At 44.1% G+C, this 16,407-nt stretch overlaps 2 protein-coding genes across 2 annotated transcripts; both read right to left on the bottom strand.

The window, feature by feature from the left end:
- Nucleotides 1-2,564: 2,564 nt before the first annotated feature.
- LOC308581059 (uncharacterized protein) lies at nucleotides 2,565-7,477 on the bottom strand. The gene is made up of 4 exons (XM_081183511.1): nucleotides 7,449-7,477; nucleotides 6,285-6,460; nucleotides 6,030-6,156; nucleotides 2,565-4,047 (listed from the first exon to the last, which is right to left on the bottom strand). Exons 2-4 carry the CDS (start codon nucleotides 6,357-6,359, stop codon nucleotides 3,353-3,355), a joined length of 897 nt encoding a protein of 298 aa, XP_081039637.1. The 5' UTR covers nucleotides 6,360-6,460; nucleotides 7,449-7,477; the 3' UTR covers nucleotides 2,565-3,352.
- A 2,129-nt stretch (nucleotides 7,478-9,606) lies between these two features.
- Nucleotides 9,607-14,676, bottom strand: LOC308581083 (uncharacterized protein). Its single transcript, XM_081183549.1, has 2 exons — nucleotides 14,596-14,676; nucleotides 9,607-11,811 (listed from the first exon to the last, which is right to left on the bottom strand). Exons 1-2 carry the CDS (start codon nucleotides 14,627-14,629, stop codon nucleotides 11,033-11,035), a joined length of 813 nt encoding a protein of 270 aa, XP_081039675.1. The 5' UTR covers nucleotides 14,630-14,676; the 3' UTR covers nucleotides 9,607-11,032.
- Nucleotides 14,677-16,407: the final 1,731 nt, after the last annotated feature.

Raw genomic sequence — 16,407 nt, 5'->3', positions numbered from 1 at the left:
GCAGTTGCTTTGCATGCAGAAGGTCTCGGATTCCCATTTTCACGTTGGGGGTGTGTGTACCGTGGTCCATGTCTTCTGGGGAAGAGCTTTTTATCTGACCTCCAAAATCTCAACCATCTATCTGTCCTAATTCAGCACTTGCCTTATTATAACTAGATTTCACCCCAAATTCTGCGCTTCAGTCTAAAGAATTAATTTCCTTTCTGTTCACAGCAGCTGGACCACAGTTATTGCGAAATGATGGGAAAATTTATAAAATATTAACCGTGTTACATAATTTATAAAATATTAACAATGTGGGATTGTTTAAGGATTACTTTCAAGTCTTTCTACGTTTTCATTGTTCCTTTGTTGCAATTATAAAAATGGGCTTTATGCTGTTCTTATAGCAGGGAATTGGACTAGAAGACCCTTGGAGTCCCTTTCAACTCTACAGTTCTAAGTTTTCACAGCCAATCATGCTTCCTAAACACCACTGCTGTGCTCCTCTTTTCACAATTTTCCATTCCCAGTTCTCTCTGCAAAGGCAAAATATCAATGGACTCTCAGCACATGCTCACTCACAATGAGCAGAGTCAAATTCTACCCATCCCTAACAGTACATTATCTCTTTCATTATACTTACTATAATGAGACATTTTCATTGGTTTAATACATATACGTACAACTTTCCACACCAGAACATCAAATACACTCCATAAATTTACAATTTACAATTTCCCTATATGAGTTTGTTGATATGAGGGACAAAGTGAACTCTGCAGGGAAAACTTGGCACACTCCATACATCTAAATGGGTTCTCCCCTGTGAGAGTCTGTATTAGACCAGGTGTGGTTGTCTAGCAAGGATTTGCCGAGTAAGGGGCAGAGTGGTAAGCAGGATCCTCAGAGGGTGGGGATATATGAAGTGGTAGAACATATTAACCCTTTGTCGTTCAAGTTTCAACTACCTACATCCATGAAGATACACCCTTTCATTTGTCCTTGTTGTCTCCCGTGACGCCTTTGCACCAGTATCAACTGCCAAAAGAGTTGCCACCCCCTCCTATAATGGTAGAGGGGGAACCTGAATATGAGGTGCTGCAACTGCTGGACTCTCACTGGAGCAGGAGGAGATTGCAGTATCTAGTGTCTTGGAAGGGGTACGGGGATGAGGAAAATTCATGGGAGGACTCTGGGAACGTACAAGCCCCTAGGTTGCAGGTGGAGTTTCACCGCAGGTACACCAACAAACCCAAACCAAGAGTATGAGGTGTGGGAAGAAGATGAAGAGAGTGAGGCAGATTGGGGATTGGAAGTACAGGAAAACCCATAAGGGGGAGGTTACTGGGAAGAGAGTGAGGATGAATGGTGGGGAGGCTTTGGCAGCGCCCCTCACAAGGAGGGGGAGCAGGGGGAGGACCTTGGGGGGTGTCATGAATGAGCCAGTGAGCAGGGAAGGTTTGCAGACAGCTCCCAGTGAAGGAAGTAGCCAAGAAGAGAGAGGGTTAACTGTAAGACAAGATGAGCATAGCCTAGTGCCAACTCCCCCACCCTTAGGAATGACAAGTGATAAGAGAACACTCTGGAAAAGCACAAAATGCCACAAATAGAGAAGGAAGCAGTTTATCAGGCGGGAAAGAGCAAAGAGACAGTCCCTCAGAGAATAAGGAGGAGGAGAGAGCTGACCCTCTTAGTCCCAGGACTCAGCAAATGGGAGGGCTACAAGATAGGAGGCAGGGCAAAAGATGTCAGAGGAAAAAGTTCAGTTACTTCTGGTCTTGCCGGAAGGAGACTTTAGAAGGGTCATCATGATTAATCATGGCAATGGCCATGTTAGAGCCATCCAGAGTTATGTTTGTTGTGACAATAAATGATCCTTTAATGAACTATGCTCACTGTGTTATCAAGCCAGGAACTGGACTCCTGACACCCCGGTTATCAGATCAAGTTCCCAACACCTTAAGTACACACCACCTAAAGACTAATAAAACTATATATGCATATCCTTGCCTTCTGGCCTTCCTGAGTATGGGCTGTGGGAACACGTGGCCTCAGGAAACCCATCAATGGATGTACATTCTTCCCCTCAAGGGAGGGGTGCTCTGTACTTGACTGTATATCCCAAGGATTATGGAGGAGGGTGGTATCCAAGGTGAGTATGTGACCTGTCACTTAGAGGATTATGGAGGAAGGCAAAGCCCAGTCTGCCTTTCCTTTTTGAAGCAAAATGTCATTGAAATGGGGAGAATTGGTTATGGCATTGCTTTTATGTGATTTTTCAAAGTTTAGTAGTCCATCAGCACTGTCAAGTACAAGGGAATACAATTTTGACACTTTCTTGCAACAATGTAACAAGTTTTGCCAATCAAAACCAGAAGGGGTAGAATTTATAAGCTTTCTTCATTATCTGCACAGCAGGGGGTGTTCAGTTAACAGTGCAAAGGCTGAGCTGAAGCGTTCCCTGCTGGTTACCTGCTTTCAGCAATAGGGGGTCGCTGTTTGGTAGTACCCGATAGGTTAGCTGTCACACTCTAGAGCTCCCTATTGGTGGCTCGTAGGTAATTCACAAAATACAGAGTCCATTCATAAAACACAGTGTTCATTTATAAAGCAGTAACATAAATCTCAATTGGTACATATTGGGTGTATATTTTAGCAGTTGAATGTACAGGTTTATGGCCATGCTGTAGTGGATTTATGGGGTTTTCATTGCTGAGGAAGGAAGGGGCGGAGCTCAGACGGCAACAGCAAACTTGGGAGAAGACGCTGAGGACCGAACTCTGCAGTGATTTACGTGTTGTAGCAATAAATCTGAGATAATTACTGCCGGAGATGTCTCATTTATGTAGGAGAAACCCAACCCATTACACTGCTGCTCTTATAACAGGGAATTGGACTAGAAGACCCTAGGAGTCCCTTTAAACTCTACAGTTCTAGGATTCCAGAGCCAATCCTGCTTCCTAAACACCACTGTCGTGCTCCACTTTTCACAACTCTCCATTCCCAACTCTCTCTGCCAAAGACCAAATATCAATGGACTCTCAGCACATGTTCACGGACAATGTGCACTCCAGTGTCGCATTCTGCACATCCCTAACAGTACATTGTATCTTTCATTATACTTATGAGACATTACCTTCATTGCTTTAATACATATATGTACAATATTCCATACAAACACCAGAACATAAAACATACTTCATGCATTTACAATGGATGGATAAGAGTTTGTTTATATGAGAGACAAAGTGAACTCTGTGGGGAAAACCTGGCACACTCCATAAAACTGAATGGGTTCTTCCCTGTGAGAGTCCGTAACTGTTAATTAAGAACTACATTATAATTGAAACACTTTCCTCACTCCTAACATTTAAACCGTTGCTTCCCTGTGAGATTGCTGATGTTTTCTAAGAGTTACGCTCTTACTGAAGCACTTTCCACACTCCCAACATTTATATGGTTTCTCCCTTGTATGAGTTCGTTGATGTATTCTCAAATGTACACTTTGATTGAAACTCTTTCCGCACTCCAAACACTCATATGGTTTCTCCCCTGTGTGAGTTCGAAGATGTATAGTAAGGTATGAACGTTGACTGAAGCTCTTGCCGCATTCCATACATCTAAATGGTTTCTCCCCTGTGTGAGTTCGTAGATGTCTTGTGAGTGTTCCACCTTCACTGAAACCCATCCCACAATCCATACATTTAAATGGTTTCTCCCCTGTATGAGTTCGCTGATGTACAATAAGGTTTGCATTCTGATTGAAGCTCTTTCCGCACTCCATACATTTATATGGTTTCTCCCCTGTGTGAGTTCGTTGATGTATAGTAAGGCTTGCACTACGACTGAAGCTCTTTCCACACTCCACACATTTAAATGGTTTCTCCCCTGTGTGTCTTTGTTGATATATTGTAAGATTTCCACTCTCACTGAAGCTCTTTCCATACTCCATGCATTTAAAGGGCTTCTCTCCTGTATGAGTTTGTAGTTGTGTGCTAAGGTGTTCACTCATACTGAAGTACTTTACAGATGGCCCATCAAAATTCTGGTTGTCTTCTCCATCACCTGGTTGAAAGTGGGAGAGAAAGAGAATTTTGTTAGGTATTCAAGAAAAACAACAAGAGAACTTAACACTCAGCAAGACCAATCAGCACATTCTCCTATTTTTACACCTCCAGCATTCCTCCCTCTCCCATGTACCACATTTTTAGGAAAGGAAAGGAAATATGAAAATTATCTCCAGAACCCTTAGTATCCAGTTCTACCTTCAACTCACATGTAACATTGAATACCAAGAGAAACCTTCTATGCTGAGTTGAGGCATCTATGGCCCTCCAGATGTGGTTGGACTCTTAAGTGGCATTAACCGAAGAAAAGAAGTCCAATGACCAGGGATGGCGGGAGTTGTAGTGCAGCAACCTCTGGAGGGACACACTTTCTCCATCTTCCCCCTCTTGTGAAATTGCTATGACTCTGTATTCAGTTTTCTCCTTCCTCCCTGATCTGTAATATCTGGCTGATACATTCCAGAAACTGTTCACATCACCTAAACCTGCACCAGGGTGCTGGAAAAGATGGGCCCTTGTTCTGATCCAAAAGGGCTCTTTTTATATTCGTACACACTGAAAGGAGACATACAAAGGTACAGTCTCACAGCAAAGTGGAATTATGTACCTCTCAACTGGTCCAGGACAACATCCCTGTATTTTTCTGTTCCAAGTGGGCTCAGACTTGAATACAGTGGTACCTCGGGTTACAAAAGCTCTGGGTTACAAACTCCGCTAACCCGGAAGTAGTTGCTCTGGGTTGCGAACTTTGCCCCAGGATGAGAACGAAAATCATGTGGCAGCGGCACAGGAGGCCCCATTAGCGAAAAGACGCCTCAGGTTAAGAACGGACCTCCCGAACGAATTAAGTTCGTAACCCAAGGTACCGCTGTATGAATGTCTCTGCTATGAGGAATAAGTAAAACAGAAGTGCTGTTTATGTCATATGTGACTGTAAAAATATTGAAAAAGATTAATCTTGTGAAGCAAAGACAGCACAGTATCTGGTGGCCCATTAAAAACTAATAAATGATGTGCGCCAGTAAGGCTCATGCCACCATTATTTGTATGGTGTGTCTTTGTATATTTTACGTAAAGAGTTCTTTTGCGAATTCATACCACAATATCAGCTTATGAAGAGTTACCTACTGACAAAAGTACAGTGTTGCTATAAAGTACAATCTTCAACATCAACTTCGGTAGGCTGGTCATATTGTTCAGATGCCTGATTATCGTCTTTCAAAGAAACCACTCTATTCCCAATTTAAGAATGGAAATTGATATACCGGTGGACAACAAAAGAGGATAAAAGATGCTTTCAAGGCAAATCTTTAAAATGCAGTACAAGCACAGAAAATTGGGAAACACTGGTCTGCGAGTGCTCCCTCACTGCGAGATGTGAGGTTAAAGGGAACCAGGTAGGGCCTTCTTGGTAGCAGCGCCCGCCCTGTCAAACGCCCTCCCATCAGATGTCATGGAAATAAACAGCTGTCTGACTTTTAGAAGACATCTGAAGGCAGCCCTGTTTAGGGAAGTTTTTAATGTTTGATTCTATTTTTAAAAAATTATTGGGAGCTGTCCAGAGTGGCTGAGGTAACCCAGCCAGATGGCCGGGGTATAAATGATAAATTGTTGTTGTTGTTGTTGTTGTTGTTATCCAATTAGAGAATTGTTGTTGTTGTTATCCAATTAGGCGTCATGTACTTTGAAGAAGCACAATCTCAGGATGAAAGGGAGAAACAAGCTAAGAGGAAAGCACATTTGGCAAAGGCTCACTGTAATTAACTCCTGCCCGAAAACCTATGTCACCACTGTGGAAGGATGTGTGGATCCAGAATTGGACTCTACAGTCACTTACGGACACACCATGTTCATGGAAGACAATCTTAATCGGCTACGAGGCTTCGCCAAAGAGGAAGACACGGCATGAATAAATGGCTCAAACAGTAGTTTTGCAACTTCAACGTTAAACAGCCAGGAGGAATAAAAATCTGCCCTTACCCAGAGAGGCCACCATCTCATAATTCTCCTGCATGACTTCCTTGTGCAAAGCTCTTTGGCCAGGATCCAACAGAGCCCACTCCTCCTCCGTGAAAAACACAGCCACCTCCACAAAGGTCAAGAGGGCCTGGAAGAAGAAGAAGAAAACAGAGCTGCTCTTAGATCCCCATCATCCCCACTCAACACAGAGGGAGGCTAGGTGGTCCCATCTGTGCCTCTTCCCTCCTATCCGATTCCCCGAAACTCTTTCCTTACCTGAGTAAGCTTCCTGGCTCCTCTTTCCTCTCCACCTCTGAGAAGAGACGGTCCAAACGGTGCCTCTGAGGCCATAGCGCTGCCTGTAGGAGATCCGGAGGAGGTAAAACTGGCCACTTCCGGGACTGTCCCAGTTGTACTTCAAAGAAAGGAGCTGCGCTTCTTTCTTCCCAACTCTGTGAGATAGAACAGGGTGAAAAATAACCAGGGGGTCAAAACTGGCCCCTCATGAGCACAGACCTGACCCTGCCTGATTAGTTTTAAATCCTGATACTCATGTGTCCATTTTCCTTGCTTAGATTAGCAGGAGGGAAACCAGTCTGGTGTTTTTTCCAAGCTCCAGGAAATCCAAAATGTGCCTCTTCCCTCCACTTCAGGAGCACATAAACAGGAAAGCAAACCCTCCCCCATTGTTCCCCACTTTGACAACATGGGGGGGGCTCCCCCTTCCCAAGAAGCAAATCCTTTCCTTTAGTCTCCTTCTCACAATCAGCCGCTCTCCATATCTTCCTCAATGGAGCCGGCTCTGCCAGGAGCCCCACTGAGGCAGTGGCTTCGGCAGATGATTTAAAGGGGGGCAGGTCAGGATCCTGGAGGAGCTCACAACTCCCCTCCAGACTGGCTCCCTGACGCAGGAGGCAGAGCCTGGGGGGAGCGATGGGGGGGCAGGAGTGGGGCAGCAGTGAGAAGGGAGATTGAGGGTGTTAAACAGAGAGGAGCATCACTAGGTGGAATGGGGCTGCCCCCCCCCCCTTTGAACGGAGGAGGACTGACAGCTGAGTCAACATGCACAGGGTGGGGCTGCAAATCCCTTTGTAATTAAGTTCCACTGGGGGGGGGGGCCCTTTTCTGGCTCGTCTCAAGTGTCTTCCCCCCCCCCAGTCCCCCCACCATGGGAGCCTGGCTTGATCTCTGCGCTTCAAAAAGGATCTAGCAATGCAAACCCCTTTGGGGGAGGGGGAACCCACAGGATGTCCTGCATCCACCCCACCCCCACTGATTCCCACAGAGAAAGGGCGGAGCCCCTCCCTGCTTTCTTTGCACACCTCCCCCCGCAATCCTCCCGCCTCCTTTCCTAGCTGCCCTGTTTGTCGATTCAGGCAGAGGGAAAGCAAATCCTTCTTCCACCCCTCCATCCCCAAATAATTCCCCACTATGCGGCACCTCTTTCTCCTCTTTCTCCAAGTCCGCTTCTCTTCCGGGAATGAAGATGGAGACCCCTCCCCCTTCAAATAGCCTCTCCCCCCCCCCGCAAAAAAGGAAAACAAATTTCCTGCCTCTCTAGGAAGCGGAGCTCATTGACCCAGAGGGAGGGGGAGGGGCTGGAGATCCGCCTCCCCCTCCCTGCAAACAGAAATTCCCTTCACAGCAACAGAGCTTTGTATTTCTGTTTATTTCATGAGAAATTATTGGGTTCAGTTCCCCGCAGAGGCAGCGAAAGACGGACCCCCCCCCCGCATTTCTGAAAAGCCTCCTTCTGGGAAGGGGTTTAGAGCAGTAATTTAAGACAACCCTAAAGGCTGGTCCAGTGTCATTGCAATGTGTACCTTTTTTAAAAAAAGTGGGAGCAGATGGAGAAAGTTAGGCTTTGTTATGGGGGGGTGCAGCTCAGTGGTAGAGCAGTTTCTTTGCATGCAGAAGGTCTCGGATTCCCATTTTCACGTTGGGGGGGGTGTACCATGGTCCATGTCTTCTGGGGAAGAGCATTTTATCTGACCTCTAAAATCTCTCAACAATCTGTCCTAATCCAGCACTTACCTTAGAATCATAGAGTTGGAAGAGACCACAAGGGCCATCGAGTCCAACCCCCTGCCAAGCAGGAAACACCATCAGAGCACTCCTGACATATGGTTGTCAAGCCTCTGCTTAAAGACCTCCAAAGTAGGAGACTCCACCACACTCCTTGGCAGCAAATTCCACTGTCGAACAGCTCTTACTGTCAGGAAGTTCTTCCTAATGTTTAGGTGGAATCTTCTTTCTTGTAGTTTGGATCCATTGCTCCGTGTCCGCTTCTCTGGAGCAGCAGAAAACAACCTTTCTCCCTCCTCTATGTGACATCCTTTTATATATTTGAACATGGCTATCATATCACCCCTTAACCTCCTCTTCTCCAGGCTAAACATGCCCAGCTCCCTTAGCTGTTCCTCATAAGGCATCGTTTCCAGGCCTTTGACCATTTTGGTTGCCCTCCTCTGGACACGTTCCAGTTTGTCAGTGTCCTTCTTGAACTGTGGTGCCCAGAACTGGACACAGTACTCCAGGTGAGGTCTGACCAGAGCAGAATACAGTGGCACTATTACTTCCCTTGATCTAGATGCTATACTCCTATTGATGCAGCCCAGAATTGCATTGGCTTTTTTAGCTGCCTTATTATAACCGTATTTGACCCCATATTCTACGCTTCAATCTAAAGAATTAATTTCCTTTCTGTTCACAGCAGCTAGACTACAGTTATTGCGAAACGATGGAAGGAAAGCTCTAAAAGAGCAATAGAGGCTTGGATCAATAACCTCTGGACCATTGTTCTATCACGCCTCACATACCATTGGTGTCTAATCAAAGGTATCTTCAAAAAAAGATACCTTTAACACAGTCTGGTCTCCCTTTTTCTCCCTTGATTGAAGAACAACAGGATATTTTAATGCCGCCACCACCATCATCACAGAGGTTTTTGTGGAGGGGATATTATGATTGGAAGTGTCTAGCCAAGCAGATCAGTAGTTGGGCTCCTATTGAGGGCGTTGGGGGAGCCAACATGACAGTGATGTGGGACAGAGGACTGGAGTGGTCATTCTGTGATATTATGGCAGTGGACAAAGCTGTATTTACTTTGAATAAATGAATATTGTTGTTTTAATAAAGGTCTCAAATTCAATGCTTTGCATGCAGGAGGTCCCAGGTGAAATCCTCGTCAGGCAGAGAGACCCTGTTGGCATCCGTCTGTCTCGGGAGGCGATGGAGGAGGGGGCCTTTGGGGGTGAAGTCCAACTGTGGGCAGCTTGCCAGACCTGCTGTGGCTGCTTCATGTCAGGGGCAAATGCTCAATGCCAGCAGAGAGGAGCAGATCCAGATGATCTCTGCATTCAGCCTCCTATACTGCCAGCTCTTTCTATGGATTTCTGAAAGATGGGCCAGTTATGGGGCAGAGATTCGTCGCTCCACAGGGAAATGACTCTCCTGAAACCACTGGCAATGCCCACATTTCCCTGTGCCACCTTCCCTCCCCATTTTGTTTGTCCCCCTCAGCACCTCCTTTATTCCGGCTGCCACCTGGGATTTTATCCACTTTGTCGTTAATGTAGCCATGAATGAGAAGGTATCGTAAAATCAATGAATTTATAAAATATAAACAATGTAGGACGGGTTAAAAATTACCATGTGCACATAAGACGATGGTTTCAGTCTTTCTGTGTTTTCATTGTTCACTCATTGCAATCATAAAAAATGGGTTTAATGCTGCTGTTCTTACAAGAGGGAGTTGGACTAGCAGACCCTTGGAGTCCCTTTCTACTCTACAGTGGTACCTCGGGTTACAAACACTTTGGGTTACAGACTCCTCTAACCTGGAAGAAGTACCTCAGGTTAAGAACTTTACCTCCAGATGAGAACAGAAATCATGCACCGGTGGTGTGGCGGCAGTGGGAGGCCCCATTAGCTAAAGTGGTGCCTAAGGTTAAGAACAGTTTCAGGTTAAGAACGGACCTCCGGAACAAATTAAGTTTGTAACCAGAGGTACTACTGTACAGTACTATGATTCTAGAGCCCATCCTGCTTCCTAAACACCACTGTCGTGCTCCACTTTTCACAACTCTCCATTCCTAACTCTGTCTGCCAAAGACCAAAGAGTAACAAACTCTCAGCACATGTTCACTCACAATGAGCACTCCAGTCATAGTCTATACATCCCTTACAGTACATTATCTCTTTCATTATACTATTATGAGACATTACCTTCATAGCTTTAATACATATATGTACAACTTCCCATACAAACACCAGAACATCAAATACACTCCATAAATTTACAATTGATTTTTCCCTATATGTTGTAGTTCTTGTTTAGTCATGTCCAACTCTTTGGGACCCCATGGACCAGAGCACGCCAGGCACTCCTGTCTTCCACTGTCTCCCGCAGTTTGGTCAAACTCATGCTGGTAGCTTCGAGAACACTGTCCAGCCATCTCGTCCTCTGTTGTCCCCTTCTCCTTGTGCCCTCCATCCTTCCCAACATCAGGGTCTTTTCCAGGGAGTCTTGTCTTCTCATGAGGTGGCCAAAGTATTGGAGCCACAGCTTCAGGATCTGTCCTCCCAATGAGCACTCAGAGCTGATTTCCTTCAGAATGGATAGGTTTGATCTTCTTGCAGTCCATGGGACTCTCAAGAGTCTCCTCCAGCACCAGAATTCAAAAGCATCAATTCTTTGGCGATCAGCCTTCTTGATGGTCCAGCTCTCACTTCCATATATCACTACTGGGAAAATCATAGCTTTAACTATATGGACCTTTGTCAGCAAGGTGATGTCTCTGCTTTCTGTTGATATGAGGGACAAAGTGAACTCTGTGGGAAACGCTTGGCACAATCCATACATCTAATTGGGTTCTCCCCTGTGAGAGTCCGTAGGTGTTTATTAAGAACTCCGTTATAACTGAAACACTTTCCACACTCCATTCATTTAAATGGTTTCTCACCTGTGTAAGATGGTTGTAAGTTTTCCATTTTCACTGAAGTTCTTTCCACACTCCAAATATTTACAGGGTTTCTCCTGTGTGAGTTTGTAGATGTCTTATAAGACCTCCACTGTGACTGAAGCACTTCCCACAATCCATACATATAAATGGTTTCTCACCTGTGTGAGTTCGTTGATGTACGGTAAGATTTCCGCTTTCACTGAAGCACTTCCCACACTCCATACATCTAAATGGCTTCTCACCTGTATGAGTTCGTTGATGTAGAGTAAGGCGTCCCTTCCGACTGAAGCTCTGCCCACACTCTGTACATTTAAAGGGTTTCTCCCCTGTGTGAATTCGTAGATGTGTTGTAAGAGTTCTATTCCGACTGAAGCTCTGCCCACACTCCATACATTTAAAGGGTTTCTCCCCTGTGTGAATTCGTAGATGTGTTGTAAGAGTTCCATTCTGACTGAAGCTCTGCCCACACTCCGTACATTTAAGTGGTTTTTCCCCTGTATGAGTTCGTTGATGTATAATAAGTTTTCCATTTTCACGGAAACACTTTCCACACTCCATACACTTAAATGGTTTCTCACCCGTGTGAGTTCGTTGATGTGCAGTAAGATTTCCGCTTTCACTGAAGCACTTCCCACACTCCATACATCTAAATGGTTTCTCCCCTGTGTGAATTCGTTGATGTGCAGTAAGATTTCCACTTTTACTGAAGCTCTTTCCGCACTCCATACATTTAAAGGATTTCTTCTCTGTGTTAGTTTGTGGATGTGTGCTAAGGTGTTCACTCACACAGAAGTACTTAACAGAAGGCCCCTCAGAATTCGGATTGCCTTCTCCATCACCTGGTTTAAAGTGGGGGATAAGAAAATATTGTTAGGATTTCAAGGAACAGAACAAGAGAACTTAACACACAACAGTACCAATCAGCACTTTTTCTTATTCCAACACCCCCAACAATCTCCCCTCTCCTATGTAGCACATTCTTAGGAAAGGAAATAATCCCAGAAAATACAGTGGTACCTCGGGTTACGAACCTAATTCGTTTCGGTGGTCTGTTCTTAACCCGAACCATTCTTAACCTGAGGTGTGCTTTCGCTAATGGGACCTCCTGCTACCGCTGCACTGCCGGCGCACGTTCTCATTATGGGGCAAAGTTTGTAACCCGAGGTACTACTTCCGGGTTAATGGAGTTTGTAACCTGAAGCATTTGTAACCTGAAGTGTTTGTAGCCCAAGGTACCACTCTAATAATAATAAGAAGAAGAAGAATATAAAGCACAAATAAAAGATCAGCCTCCTTCACACAGCACATAGTTAAACTAGGGAACTCGATCCCACAGGGAGTAATGATGTCCCAAATACATGGAGGAGAAGTCTATTGCCGGCCACTCGTTGTGATGGCTCTGCAATGCCTCCACACTCAGAAGCAGCAATGTTCCTAAATACACTAGTGCCTCGCAATACGAAATTAATCCGTTCCGCGAGTCTCTTCGTGTAGCGGTTTTTTCGTCTTGCGAAGCAACCGTATTAGCGGCTTAGCGGATTATCGCTATTAGCGGTTTAGCGGCTATTAAAGGCTTAGCGGCTATTAAAGGCTTAGCGGATTAGCGGCTAAAAGGCTATTAGCGGCTTAGCGGCTTAGAAAAAGGGGGGGGAGCGGAAAAAATCGGAACACTCGCAAGACGTTTTTGTCTTGCAAAGCAAGCCCATAGGGAAAATCGTCTTGCAAAGCAGCTCAAAAACGGAAAACCCTTTCGTCTAGCGGGTTATCTGTCTTGCGAGGCATTCGTCTTGCGGGGCACCACTGTACTGGAAACTACAGGAGGCAAGAGTGTTATTGTGTTTGAATCCTGCTTGCTGGTTTCCCACAGGCATCTGGCTTTGGCAGTGGGAGAACAGGAGGCTGGACTAGATGGGCCACTGGCCTAATTCCTATGTTGCTCCTTCATGGCATGAATAAATGGCTCAAACAGGAGATTCACACCTTCAACGTGTATCAGTCAAGAGGGATAAAAATGCATCCTTATTTCTAGAAAAGAAATAATTGTGCCGTTAAAAAAATTTAAACACGGGAACCCAAAGATGGACCTACGAAGATCTCCTGACTAAATCGGATAAAGGGTGGAGAATTAAATCATATGAAGAACTAAAGGATAAGTCAATAGGGTGGCTACAGGTTCACCAAATTAATGCCCTATGGAATGAACACAAAAAAATAGGGATGAGTGAGAAAAAATCAAAATTCCAGGTAGAAATATTAGAAGGAAAGAGTAAGCTTTTATCTAAAATGTACAATCAATTACTGGAATGGGATACTAAAGACGAGGTGAAGGAGGTCATGATAAAGTGGGCCATAGATTTGGGATACAGTCTAGAATATGAGAGATGGGTGAAACTTTGGACTAAGGATATAAAATTTACAGCATGCGTTAGCCTCCGAGAAAATATCGAAAAAATGATGTATCGTTGGCATATTACTCCTGTTAAGCTGGCAAAAATGTACAAGACTGGAGACAAAAGATGTTGGAAATGTAAAAAAAAAGAGGGTGACTTCCATCATATGTGGTGGTCATGTGAAGAAGTGAAGAGGTTCTGGGGTTCTATTTACGACGAATTGAAAAAGATAATGAAATACACATTTCCAAAAAAACCAGAAGCATTTCTTCTGGGAATGGTCGGTGAGGAGATTAGGAAAGAAGATCAAACCATGTTCCAGTATGCAATGGCAGCAGCCAGAATACTGTTGGCACAGAACTGGAAATCATCTAAAATCCCAACTATTAGTGAATGGCAAAACAAGCTATTTGAGTACTCTGAGTTGGCAAAAATGACTCAGAAGATTAGGCACCAGAGTAATAAAAACTTTATTAATGATTGGAATAAATTTATATCATACATGGAAAAAAACTTAGGTAATATTAAAATAACAGTAGGTGAACTATAGAATCTGCGAAGTAAAGACAAAAGTTGAAAGAAGGAACTGCAAGAAGGTTATTAATGTGATATAGCTTAAATCGTGGTGGAGGGAAGTCAGAATGACGATATGATAATTAGTACTTTTGGAGAAATGTATTTACGTTTTGATGTTTTACTGTCTATATTTGTTTATTTTTGTGTTTTTTCTTTTTGGAAAGTTTGTGATTTTAAAAGAGTGTATATCGGAAATAAAATTTATTTTTGTTTTTTTAAAAAAGTAAAGTATCTAAGAGAGTTTGGAAATGTGGGGGCAAGGTTTTCTTTACGATTTGCACAGTTCTAACTGTTGCTATAAAAGAGACTGATTAATTTGTTGTAGTTTTGCTTCTGCATTTTATTATCTTTTATATGGGTATGGTAGTTTTCTGAATTTTGCTTTTTACCCACCTGGAGATCTTTAGCCGAAGGATGGGATACAAATGGCGTAAATAAAATAAACATAATGAACTATGCAAGAGCAAACAGGAGGAAAAATCACCTTGTTTTAGTTCTTATTTATTAAAGTTTAACTTACCTTACATCTTTCATTGTCTTGTAAGGGAAACTATATTGAGGTTTGGTCAGTATGCAAATGTATTTAAATTTAATTGATTTATTAAAATAAATTGAGTAAAAAATGTGCAAAATAAATAAATAAAAATGCATCCTTACCCAGAGAGGCCATCATCTCATCATTCTCCTCCATAACTTCCTTGTGCAGAGCTCTTTGGCCTGGGTAATAATAATAATAATAATAATTTATTATTTATACCCCACCTATCTGGCTCGGTTTCCCCAGCCACTCTGGGCAGCTTGCAACAAATCACTAAAATGCAATAACCTATTGGCGGGATATCAAATCCAAACTCTTCTTCTTCTTCTTCTTCTTCTTCTTCTAAACATTAAAAGCTTCCCTAAACAGGGCTGCCTTCAGATGTCTTCTAAAAGTTTGGTAGTTATTTTTCTCTTTGACATCTGGTGGGAGGGTGTTCCACAGGACAGGTGCCACTACCGAGAAGGCCCTCTGCCTGGTTCCCTGTAACTTGGCTTCTCGCAGTGAGGGAACCGCCAGAAGGCCCTCAGTGCTGGACCTAAGTGTCCGGGATCCACTCCTCCTCTGTGAAAAACACGACCACCTCATCAAGGTTCAATAGGACGAAGAAGAAGGAGGAGGAGGAGGAGGAGGAGGAGGAGCAGGAGAAAACAGAGCTTCTTTTTGATCCCAATCATCCCCACTCAACACAGAGGGAAGCTGGGTTGTCCCATCTGTGCCTCTTCCCTCCTCCCGTTGCTCTTTCACTACCTGAGGAAGCTGCACGGCTCCTCTTTCCACTCCACCTTTAATAAGAGACTGTGCAAACAGTGGTGCCTCTGAGGCCATTGCACTGCCTGTAGGAGATTCGGAGGAGGCGTAAAACTGGCCACTTCTGGGACTGTCCCAGCTGTATTTCAAAGCAAGGAGCTGCGCTTTTATCTTCCCAATACTGTGCGGTAGGACAGGGTGATAAATAACCAGGGGGTCAAAACTGGTCCCTCATGAGCACAGACCTCAACCGCTTGGAAAGGGAAAGCGGGGGGGGGGCAGGAGAGTTTAGAGCTGTGACTCTGTGGGACGAAGCCTTGAGCTGCCTGCTGCCAGCAGGAGACTCCCAACTAAAAATATTCAAGCTGAAATAAAAGGGTAAGAAGAATTCTGCAACTTCTACCATTTTGATTGAAGAAAGAAATATAATCAGATTAGATTTAATTAGACTGAATTTGGCGATACACGAAGGGTTAAAACAGGAGGTCCACCCTTCGCTTTCCAGATAAATTACGTCACATGGAGAAAAGTTGCAAGTAGGAGAACATATTTTACTAAAAAAAAGCATATAGACACATGCCTGTTGATGAGCCACCAAAACCCATTATTTACTGATTGTCAATATCAGGAGATTTTAAAAGTGGCTACGGTGCTGTGTTGAGAGACAGAAAAGGGAAGGTGGTGCCAGAGTCCTGGGAGCGTCAGGGAGCCCTAACACCACTGTATCAAACTTTTCGCAGAAGAGACTTGGATTAAGATATATGAAGTACTCATCTGAGGATTATAAGATTTCCTGTTGTGAGGAATAAAAGGAGGAGGAAGCTTGGAGTTGGCTCAACAAACGCAACTGAGACTTTAAGGAACAGTTTGCAAGTGACTTTGTACCCCACTCTGAGACATTTTGGAAAAGCGGACAAGCGGTTTTAATACGCTTTCGCTGGGAAAGTACTGGATCTCCCTGGTGGTTACTGGGAAGCTGTACTGAATGGTCTTGGATGTAATCAGGACTGATAGAGGAAACTGGCTGTTCTGAAAACAATGGAATGTTACAGATAGGTAGCCGTGTTGGTCTGCCATAGTCAAAATAAAAAAATTCCTTCCAGTAGCACCTTAAAGACCAACTAAGTTAGTTCTTGGTATGAGCTTTCATGTGCATGCACACTTCTTCAGATACCACAGAT

This window comes from Podarcis bocagei (genome assembly GCF_964188305.1).
Source record: "Podarcis bocagei genome assembly, chromosome: 2".
NCBI classification, from domain to species: Eukaryota; Metazoa; Chordata; class Lepidosauria; order Squamata; family Lacertidae; genus Podarcis; species Podarcis bocagei.
This window is presented reverse-complemented; position numbering and strand designations above follow the sequence as displayed.

Excerpts from the sequence above, each read along its gene's own strand:
- LOC308581083 (XM_081183549.1), bottom strand. The coding sequence starts at position 14,629 with ATGGAGGAGAATGATGAGATGATGGCCTCTCTGG. Across the intron at positions 11,812-14,595 it reads TGAGATGATGGCCTCTCTGG|GTGATGGAGAAGGCAATCCG; the intron begins GTAAGGATGCAT and ends ACTTTAAACCAG.
- LOC308581059 (XM_081183511.1), bottom strand. The coding sequence starts at position 6,359 with ATGGCCTCAGAGGCACCGTTTGGACCGTCTCTTCTCAGAGGTGGAGAG. Across the intron at positions 6,157-6,284 it reads GAGCCAGGAAGCTTACTCAG|GCCCTCTTGACCTTTGTGGA; the intron begins GTAAGGAAAGAG and ends TTCTTCTTCCAG. Across the intron at positions 4,048-6,029 it reads TGAGATGGTGGCCTCTCTGG|GTGATGGAGAAGACAACCAG; the intron begins GTAAGGGCAGAT and ends ACTTTCAACCAG.